At 35.7% G+C, this 11,060-nt stretch overlaps 1 protein-coding gene across 1 annotated transcript; it reads left to right on the top strand.

Moving 5' to 3' along the window:
• Positions 1–7,983: 7,983 nt before the first annotated feature.
• Positions 7,984–8,913, top strand: LOC141492539 (olfactory receptor 2G6-like). The gene has a single exon (XM_074192918.1). It carries the CDS (start codon positions 7,984–7,986, stop codon positions 8,911–8,913), a length of 930 nt encoding a protein of 309 aa, XP_074049019.1.
• Positions 8,914–11,060: the final 2,147 nt, after the last annotated feature.

Raw genomic sequence — 11,060 nt, 5'->3', positions numbered from 1 at the left:
TTAAATATTAAATTTCCTTTTCTGTTAATATAGACAATTTATACTTTCAAATAATTATCCATTTCACTTGGATTATCAAATTAATTGACATACAAAAAGGCAAAATAAGACCAAATTATTACTTTAATTCCCTCCTCATTGGTAGTGAATTCACCCTTTTTCCTTTTTTGATACTGGAAATTTATTTTTCCTTTCAATTTTATAGAAAATTTACCAAGGTCTATCTATTTTACTGTTTTTTATTAAAACCAACTCTTGGTTTTATTATTTCAGTAGGTTTCTTACTTTCTACTTTGTTACTCTCTGCATTGATTTTAAGAATTTCTAAATTTAGCATTTAAAGGGGAATTTTTTTACTTGTCCTTTATCTAACTTTTTAAGTTTTATGCCCAATGTATTGATCTCTTTTTTCTATGTTTTATTCCTATATACATTTAGAGGTATAAAACTTTCTCCAATAACATATCAAGTTTTGGCATTTTGGAAATTATTAATTAACTCTATGTTTTGTTATTTGATCTGCTCATTCTTTAAAATTAGGTTATTTAGTTTACAAATTTTTAATCTATATTTCTATGTCCTTTATTACATATGATTTTTATTGCAACATGGTCTGAAAATGATGTCTGCTTTTATTCATTTTACCAAAAGATTTCTATTTTCTCAAGCATGGTCAATTTTTATGTCGCTTCCATGTACTGCTGAAAAAAATGAATATTCTGTTCTATCATTGTTGAGTTTTTCCAGAGATCTAACTTTTCTAAAATTTTATTCATCTTCTTAACTTACTTATTGCTTATTTTGTGCTTAAAGTTATCTAATCCTGAGAGAGAGAAGTTGAGGTTCCCCAACCAGAATTCTTTTTTTCTTTCTGTATTCCTCTAACCCATTTAGCTTTGGATACTATACCACATTTCATATTGTTTAATGTCAAAGTTACTTCCTTGTCTATGTTACTTTTTAGGAAGATATAGTTTTGTTCCTGATCGCTTTTGAAGAAATTCAAATTTGCATTTGTTTTAACTGAGTTAAGGATTGTTACAACTGAGTTTTTCAGTTCAGCTGAAACATAATGGATGCTACCCCAGTCTTTTCCATTTACTGTTTGTATATATCTCTGCTTCATGTGTATTTCTTGTAAACAACATAGTGCAGAATTTTGGTTTTTATTCTACTCTGCCTACTGTGCCATTGATCTCCTGAGCCTAGACTCTAGGGGCTTCTGCTACATATCTTTGCTGAAGCTGAGAATCTCTGGCTAGTCCCTGACATATCCTGGTGCCTGCATATTGAGTTTTAGTTCCCTGCCCTGGGCATACTTTTACTTTATCCCAGAGAAACCTGGTTAGTAAATACTCCACTCTTTTTTTTTTTTTGTGGGTCCTGATGCACGAGAAACCATGTATAGGCTTGGTTATTGTTATTTTGCAGGGAAACCTGGGAGAGCTTAAGAAATTCCAGACTTCTCTCTGCCCTTTCGCCTCAAGCCACAAATATACGTTTTTGGGATTATAGTTAGAACACAAATCTCCAGGGTAATGATAAAAATGGAAAATGCTCAACTTTCTAAAAATTAACTGTTAAGTTAGTTGAGTTCTTGTTCTTGTTTGTCCTTCATCCTCAAAGAAAACCATGAAATCAGGGAGGTGATGGCATGCCCAGAAAGTGGATTGTTTTTGACTGAGTCTTGCTAAAGGACCAAGCTCACTTTCTCCTCTGTAGTCATCTGGATCTGGTGCTAGATATGAATCAGAATAGTTGGAGATGTATCTGAATATCAGTCAGTCAGGGTTAAATGACTTGCCAAGGGTCCTATCAGTAACTGTCAAGTGTCTGAGGCCAAATTTTAACACCTGGCCTCTTGAATCCAGAATTGATATTCTATCCTTAGCACCACTTAATTGAGTTACCAGCAGAATGGGATTTTTTTTTTCAATTTTTTTTCTGTCAGTGAGACCATAAATTATTATGCCATATAAATTGTATTCTTTTTTTTGAATGGGTGGTAACTTGTGGTTGCATCAACATAGAGAACTTCACATGAGGAAACTTTTCCACTGTTTTTGTTTTCCCTGGAACCTCTAGTCATAAGGAATTGCCTGAGGCCCTGAGAGAGTGTGTGATATAAGCAGAATCAAATAGCCATTAGACCATAGACAGGACTCAAATATAAATCTTTATGATCCAAGACCAGTTCCTTATCCATAATATCACATGGCTTCTTAAACTTTTAATACTCTTCCCTAAGACATTCCTTCATTCACTAGTGACTGAGTACATGAATTGATAAGTCACCAATTTAAGTTGAGGGTACAGTCTGTAGCCCTGGAATGGGTCAAAAATTACAGTATCAGGAGGGTTTAGAATTTATTTCTTTAGCAGTCTTTCCTTATCAAATAATCTCAGGTTGATTCATTGACTGTTGTCCTTAGTTCCTGAAGAGGAACAAAGTGTCATCAATATAGTTAAGTTGTAGTGTGTCCAACAGTGTTAGATGAGACCAATATGAGCTTGGAATGCTCTACCACAGTCTGGGCACAGATTCCCCCATGTGAACTATTTTGGTGTATTCTCTAAATTTGCACATCTCTTTTTTCTGTGGCTTCAATTCTGCTTTATTCACAGTGCACAGCAGCTTCAATGATGATGGCATACCATGTTGGGCAGTCCTGTGCCAGCATCTGTCCCATGACATCTGGTCAATTCCAAAGTTCTTAAGACAGACCTTGAAATTATTCTTGCATTGCTTTTTCTGATCTCCCTGTGAGCACTTGCCCTGTGTGAGTTTTCAATAAAATAATATTTTTGGCAAGTGTGCATTGGGCCTTTGAACCAAACGACCCATCCATCTTCATTGTGCTCACTGTAGTTGAGTTTGAATGCTTGTCAGTTTAGTTTGAGAGAAGATGTCAGTGTTTGATATCCTCTCCTCCCAGGTGATTATCAGGATCATCCTAAGATAACTCAAATGACAATTATTCAGGTTCTTAGCATTACACTGGTATACTATCCAGGTTTCAAAGGCATACAACAATGAGTTCAGTGACCCTGTAGACCTTTCCTCTAAGTCTTCAAAATAAAAAAAAATCACCAATAACAACATTATCATTAACATTTTGGAATTTGATGATTATTAATAACAATAATCTTGAACTGCTTTTATTTTTCCAAAAAACTCTTCAGGGAAAAGAGATTTCTCTGTACACATGGAAATCAGTTTAATACCTCATCTCTCCCTGACTTTCCTTTGGAGGCTTCCCATACACTGAGCTAGCTATGGCAATTCTTGTGTGAACCGTAATATCAGTATGGAGAGTATACTGCCAAAGGAAGTAAACTTATCTTCAGCATCCAAACTTCTCTATTTGCTGGAACTGATGATTTTACATATAGATATTGAGGTACTAACTAATGGAGCACCTGTGCTTTCTATTCTTAATTTTTTGGTCAAAATTAGCACAAATAGCAGAGAATTGATCCTTTCTTTGGTACATCTCAGTTTCAGAGACTGCATTAAATGCACAATCATCTGAAAAAAATCAAAGTGAGCATATAGGACAAATGAAAACTTAATTTTGTGTATGTGAATAGGGATGATGATGTAAATAAGTGACTGGTAAAGTCTAATCTGTGCTAACCACTTTAAATAGTATTTTATTTGGTCTATGAGACAATTGCTATTATTATCTCTAATTTACAATTGAGAAAACTGAGGTAGTCAGACATTGAATGACTTTCCTTAGGGTCACACAGCTAATAAATGTCTAAGTCTTGATTTGAACTCAGGTATTTCTGACTCTATGCCCAGTGCTTCATCCACTACAAATAGATTTCCAATTCTATTTTTGGACATGAGTTAGAATCCAATTCCCAATGAGCCTCCCAGAAGTATAATACAACAATAAGGAGAAACTTGCTCTGTAAATATAATTATGTCTTGTGCTCCACTGATTTAAGTGTATTTAAATTTTATTCAGTTGAGTTTTATGGTTGATGTACAATATTGATGTATATTCTTATCAGATACTCTGACATCCTGCTAGATAACTGTGGGATCCTTGTAAAGCATGAATGAGAGAAAAGTGATGTCTATGATTCTAGGACTATGAGGTATTAGGTAGAATGAAAGTATTAAAAGATGTCCTCTCAGAAGTGCTGGATTCAAACCCTAAATCCATCTGAAAATAGTTCTGTAATCTTGAGCACAAAACCTCTTGGAGACTTGATTTCTTCGTATGTCAAATGAGAAGGACAGCTGCCCTGTCTCTCATAATTTTTGCATGTGTTGACTTTTCCTTTTCTTTACATATTTCTGTAGTCTTGCAATCCTAAAAGTACCAAAGAGATGGTCACAAATGAATATCCTCAGGTCATCAATTTACATGGAAGTTGACTTTGTTGACAGAGAGAGAGAGAGAGAGACAGAGAGACAGAGAGACAGAGAGATGGAGACGGAGACAGAGAGATGGAGACAGAGACAGAGAGACACAGAAACAGAAACAAATAAACAGGGACAGAGACAGAGAGACAAGAGACAGAAATAGAGAGACAGAGAGAGAAAGAAAGAGAGAGAGAATTCCTTTAGAAAAGAAAACATTTTTGAAGAATTCAGAGAAAGATATATGGGACTCCTAGAAGTCAGAGAAAAAAAAAACACTGAACTTGCACCACAATAAGTGGGTATAAATCAGTTTGCCTGGGAATACTCCCTATTTACACATACACAATCAAATAGCAACTGGGGATGACATCACAGATGTTAAAAAATTTAAAAAGGGCTTATACATGCCAGACAATATGCTAAGTATTGGGACAAAGAGAAAGTTAAAAATACAGTTCCTAGGGGCTGCTAGGTGGTGCAACGAATAGAGCACCAGCTCTGGAGTCAGGAATACCTGAGTTCAATTCTGGCCTCAGACATTTATTAATCGCCTACCTGTGTGGCCTTGGGCAAGCCACTTAACCCCCTTTGTCTTGCAAAAATCTAAAAAAAAAAATACAGTTCCTGACCTCAGTGACCTCACATTCTAATGGAGAAGCATCATGGAAATAATGGCACATACAAGATGTGAATGGAAGGTAATCTCTGATCTCCAATACTGATTTTAACAAGTGTGGCTGCAGCCTTAGAGAGGCTAACATTTTAGACTTTTTCACAGGTGAATCTGAAAAAAAGTGTCACTTTTACTCACTATTTAATAAATCTTCATCTATTATTTGAGAGTAAACACTGTTTAGGACACAAGAAGATGGAAAAGAGAATAATTTCAATGTGATGGGATATACATGAGACATTTGGACCAATTATGTTTTAATGCTGTCAATTTTTATGCCTAATTTCAGAAAACAAAAGAGAGGCATTTAAAGAATGTTGAGAGCAAAGGAATTCATGTAAGTCAATCCCATCCTTTGCAAAACACTTGATTAGTATTTTATGACTTATTGCTTTCCTCTGAGATCATTATCCGTCGAGTTTTTATAGCTGACGTAATCAGACACAATTCCTTACTCAGAAAGGACACTATATGAATGATGATTTCAGGGTATTCTCAAGCAAAACTTACTTTTGTTGTCTTTACCAATTTTTTATTCATCTCTTGGGTTACTGAAGATACCAAGATTCTGTAAAGAAGAAAAACCATAGTCTTATAATTGGAAAATAATTATAGCTCATAAGGAGAAAGAGGGAGGACTGGCAGGAAGGTAGAGATAGAGCCACAGAGAGGACAATGATAGACATATGAGAGATGGAGATATTAATAATAATAATTATTATCATTATCCTCATAATAGCAGAAGCAGAAGTAGTCAGAAGAGTTGTTGTTGTTATGTGTCACTAAATATTCTTCTTATTTATGCTCTAATAGCAAATCCTAGATCCCAGGGAGAGTGATCCTTTATGGCACAAGTCTTGGTGTGGCGATACATATCGTTATGATGGCAATGGATCCAAAACAGAATGACTTGGCTCTACAGGAGATAAAAAACAATAGTTTCAATTTTTACAACTAGTATTTATGACAAAGGATTCATTTCTAAAATATATAGAGAACTGAGTCAAATTAAAAAAAAAAAAGTAAAAAGCCATTCCCCAAGTGACAAATGGTCAAAGGATATGCAGAAGCAATTTACAGACAAGGAAATCAAAGCTGTCCATAATCATATGAAAAATTGGTACCACCTCATACTTCTGGCCAGAAAAGACAATGAACAGTGTTGTAAGGGGGATGTGGAAAATCTGGGACACTAATGCATTGTTGTAGAGCTGTGAAGGATGCAATGTTTCTGGAGAGTATTTTGGAATTACACCCAAAGGACAATAAAAATAAGCATATCCTTCAATCCATCAATATCTTTACTGGACCTATATCATGAAGAGATCATGAAAAGGGGTAAAAACATCATTTGTACAAAAATATTCATAGCAGCTCTGTTTGTGGTGGCAAAGAATTGGAAATTGAGTGAATATTCATCAATTGGGGAAATAGCTAAAGAAATTGTGGTATATGTATTGTTCTATTGGAAACCAGGAAGGATGGAAATTTAGAGAAGTCTGGAAGGATTTGCATGAACTGATGCTGAGGGAGATGAGCAGAACCAGAAGAACATTGTCCAGCATAACAGCAACATGAGGTTGATGAGCAATCTTAATGGACTCGCTCATTTCATCAATGCAACAATCTGGGACAATTTTAGAATGATTGCGATTGAGCAAGCAACAATTGTTGAGTTTAAAAAAAGACCAAGGATTATTAACTTTAATTTTTTAAAAAGTTAGCATATTATGTAATTTTGCTCTTATATTTTATTTTTTTCCTAAAGGATATGATTTCTCATATTCAATTTTGATCATTGTATAGCATGGAAACAAGGCAAAGACTATTACACTGCCTTCTATGGGGAGTGGGGGGAGAGAAGCGAGATTGGGAAAAATTGTAAAATTCAAAACATAATAAAAAATAGTTTCAGGGAACTAATCAACTGTTTGAATTAACTCATGATGATGGTGAAGATGATGATTATGAGGAGTATTCAATTCTTCCATAAATAAGAACAAAAGCTGTGGCTAAAGGCTTATATACCGTTTATCTCATTAAATATTAAAAAAATCTGAAACTGAATACTCTTTAAAAAAATCATAGTACTTTCGTTAAATGCAGAAATTTTCCTAAGTGTTACAGTGGATATAGTACCATATTCAGAGTCAGGAAGACTTGAGTTCAAATCTCAGACATTCATTTTTCTATGTGACCCTGGGCAAAGTCACTTCACTTTGGCCTTCTTCAGTTTCCCTATCTGCAAAATAAGAAAACTACTAGCATCTATTTCCCAGAGTTGCTGTGAGAATCTAATGAGAGAAGAACTGATTATGTACTAAAATATATTCACCATTATTATTATTATCATTTTTATTAAATGCATAAAAATAACTAAAAAGTAAAAATGAGTATTCAATATCTTTATCCTTTTATGGGAGTTTTATAACTGATCTGGCTTTGTTTATTTTCCTTACATGATTGAATTTTCACAGACATGGAATTACAGGGATAGAAGATGATGGAAATCATGTAGTTTAACCTATTTTTGATATAAATGAGGACTCTGAGGTCCAATGAGATTAAACGTCTTGCCTTGATGTCATATAGATAACATGCTAGAACAAAGATTCAAACTCAATTGCTCTGACTTCTAGGTAGTTCTCACAATAGCACACCAAACTGCTAGTTATTTGGAAATTTTATCTGAAAGATCTTCGATAGAATTCTTCCTATATTAGGACCTAAGTACTTAAGAGACCACTGGTTCATTTTATCTTACTTTACTCAAAAAGCAAAAGTATTTTCTTAGTCCGTGACTTTACAAATAAGGACTGGGGGAGAGAAAATCGGTTTTAATCATTTTTACTTCATTTCTTTCTTTCAGCTAGGTGTTAACACCTAATCCTACTTCAGCATCCCAACAGGAGCTCAGTGCTGAAGGTCAATGAAGCACAACAACTCCCAAGAGGGATTCATTCTCTTGGGCTTCTCTGACAAGCCCCAGTTAGAGACTGCTCTCTTTGTGGTTATCTTGAGTTTCTACATCTTGAACCTGATTGGAAACACGATCATCATATTAGTGTCCTGCCTGGACCCTAAACTCCACACTCCAATGTACTTTTTCCTGACCAACCTGTCCTTCCTAGACCTCTGCTTCACCACCAGTGTAGCCCCACAATTGTTGGTCACCATGAGGAGCAAAGACAAGAGCATGAGCTATGGTGGATGCATAGCTCAACTCTATGTGGCCATGGGACTGGGATCCACTGAATGCATTCTCTTGACCGTCATGGCCTATGATCGCTATGCAGCAGTCTGCCGCCCCCTCCACTATGCTGTCATCATGCATCCTCGACTCTGCCTGTCGTTGGCTGCCACAGCATGGCTCAGTGGCCTTGCTACCTCTCTGATCCAATGCTCTCTCACTATACAGCTCCCCCTATGTGGTCATAACCGACTTGACCACATCTTCTGTGAGGTGCCTGTGTTGATCAAGCTGGCTTGTGTAGACACCACCTTCAATGAGGCCCAACTATTTGTAGCCAGTGTGGTCTTCCTTGTGGTGCCTGTTTCTCTCATTTTGATCTCCTATGGTTACATCACTCAGGCCATATTGAAGATTAAATCTGCAACTGGACGTCGTAAGGCATTTGGCACTTGTTCTTCTCACCTGGTGGTAGTCATTATCTTCTATGGGACGATCATCTTCATGTATCTCCAGCCAGGCAAAAGTAGGTCCGAAGACCAGGGAAAGTTTGTCTCCCTCTTCTACACTATAGTGACACCCTTGTTAAATCCCCTCATCTATACCTTAAGGAACAAGGATGTGAAGGGAGCAATGAGAAAACTGATATTACGAAAAACTACTGGATAATAAGAATTCCAAGTAGTAGCCATGCACTAAAGGGGATATTGTTGCTGGAGCTGATTTGGAATCACCTCAAGGATTATCTCTGCTTGTCTCTTAATCCTTGTCTCTCTCCATCTCTTTTTTCTTACTCTGTCTCTTTCCTTTTTTTTTTTTTTAGGTTTCTGCAAGGCAAATGGGATTAAGTGGCTTGCCCAAGGCCACACAGCTAGGTAATTCTTAAGTGTCTGAGACCAAATTTGAACCCAGGTACTCCTGACTCCAAGGCCGGTGCTTTATCCACTGTGCCACCTAGCCGCCCTGTCTCTTTCCTTTCTTACTCCATCTCAGATAAACACTTGAGTGCTAGGTCATGTGGATGTAGCTATAACTAGGACAAAAATCCTGCCTTTGTCACTGTGGCCAGGAACTAGTCACTTTTCAACGTTCTGGACAAGTCTCTGAGAATACAAGTTGCAAACCGTTGGTCCAAGCGTGAGGGCGGTGGGAATCTTCACCTAGAATATCCCTTTTGGAGATCAAAGCCCCAATGTCTGTTCCTAGTTATCTCTAACTACAATTTATATAGTACTTTAAGAAATACAATGAACAATATCACATTATTGGAAAGAAAGACCATTTATATCTTGCCTAAGACATTAGATGTGCCTCTCACATGATAAAGATATATCTCTATATTTTATATGTAATATCCATATCTATCTATGCATACATGTCTGTATGTATAGTGATGCGTGCATATATGTGTTCATGTGTGAAACACATATTATATATGTGGTTTTGTTTTTTATGAGTATAATCTCATTTGAGCTTCGCAAGTCTATGAAGTTGATATTATGAGGCCTATTTTACAGATAAGAACACCTGAAGCAAGAAAAGTCAAATGACCTGCCCATGATTACAACTGGTATGTATCTGAGACAAGATTTGAAGGAAGGACTTCCAGACTCCAGGGCATGTAAATAGAAATCTAACCCATAAACATGTAACAGATTTAGGAAATAGACTCCCTTGGAGAGCTTGGGTGGGGCCTTCTCTTGTCAACTTCAAATCCAATAGGTTACTTCTTCTCATCCTAAGAAAAAAAGTTATTTTCTGAATTTTCCTTTTAAATTAATAAAACTAAACAAAATTTATCGTTAATTAATTAATCAATTGGTTATCATCTTTTATCCTGAGTTATAAACAAACTAGAGGAACCACCGCATCATTGCTATACAATTTATCATTAGTTATCAAACAATATGGAGGCATATTTAAACATCCCAACAATATTTGTTATGACAACGTTGTAAATTGAAAGACAATCACCTTCAGCCCTATAGAAAAGGATTCTTACAGTAACTAGAACAATTTTTGTTTAGTTATGAAATTCATCCCCTTGAGAACTTTCTTCATAATTTATTCTCATTTTTCTCAAAGTGATTCTTCTGTTGTGCTCCAAAATGGCAGTTACCAAAAAATTTCTCAGGGAAAAAAAACTGTTTCTTACCTCTTTGTCTCTGTGCCGCTCAAAGTCTGCCAACTGCAATTAGATTGCATTCTTTATCTATAGAATGTATAAAATTACATTATATAATAGAACATTAAAAGCACATATAGTAAAACGAGTTAATAATAGTTCAACAAAAAATAAAGTCATGATGATATATTATATATATATTTATATGTATGTATAATGTATATATATATATATATATACATATATTCTATTATATACTTCAGCTATTTATTGCTCACCACTCAGCCCCCCTCTCTCCTGATGAAAGAGAGGTTGACCCACACTCTCACTAACTCATTCGCTCACTAACATTGTAGAACTCCAGATTCTTTGGGCCTTGATTGGACCTTGAATATAAATAGCAATTGTTTTTGTTTTGGCCCTCTGAGTGCCTTTCTTCCCAGATTGATTTTTTTTAACTATGAAAGAGTCTGTTCTTTACTACATTTCTTATTTAACTACCTTAATCACTGGGAAACACTGAGCATCTTGCCCTCCCAGTTTAATTTGTTTCTGGACTAAGCAAAAGTGGATATTCTTGACCCCTTTACCTCATTTTTCTCTTACCTAGCTTTAATCAATCAAACTGACTTGGGAAAGATCTTAGCTTAAAAACATCAAGATTTTCCATTTCAGCCGAGGTCATATTTTA

The sequence above is a fragment of the Macrotis lagotis genome, chromosome 1, assembly GCF_037893015.1.
Source record: "Macrotis lagotis isolate mMagLag1 chromosome 1, bilby.v1.9.chrom.fasta, whole genome shotgun sequence".
Taxonomy (NCBI): domain Eukaryota; kingdom Metazoa; phylum Chordata; class Mammalia; order Peramelemorphia; family Peramelidae; genus Macrotis; species Macrotis lagotis.
Note: the sequence above shows the minus strand (reverse complement) of the source record. Positions and strands in the feature narration are given on the sequence as shown.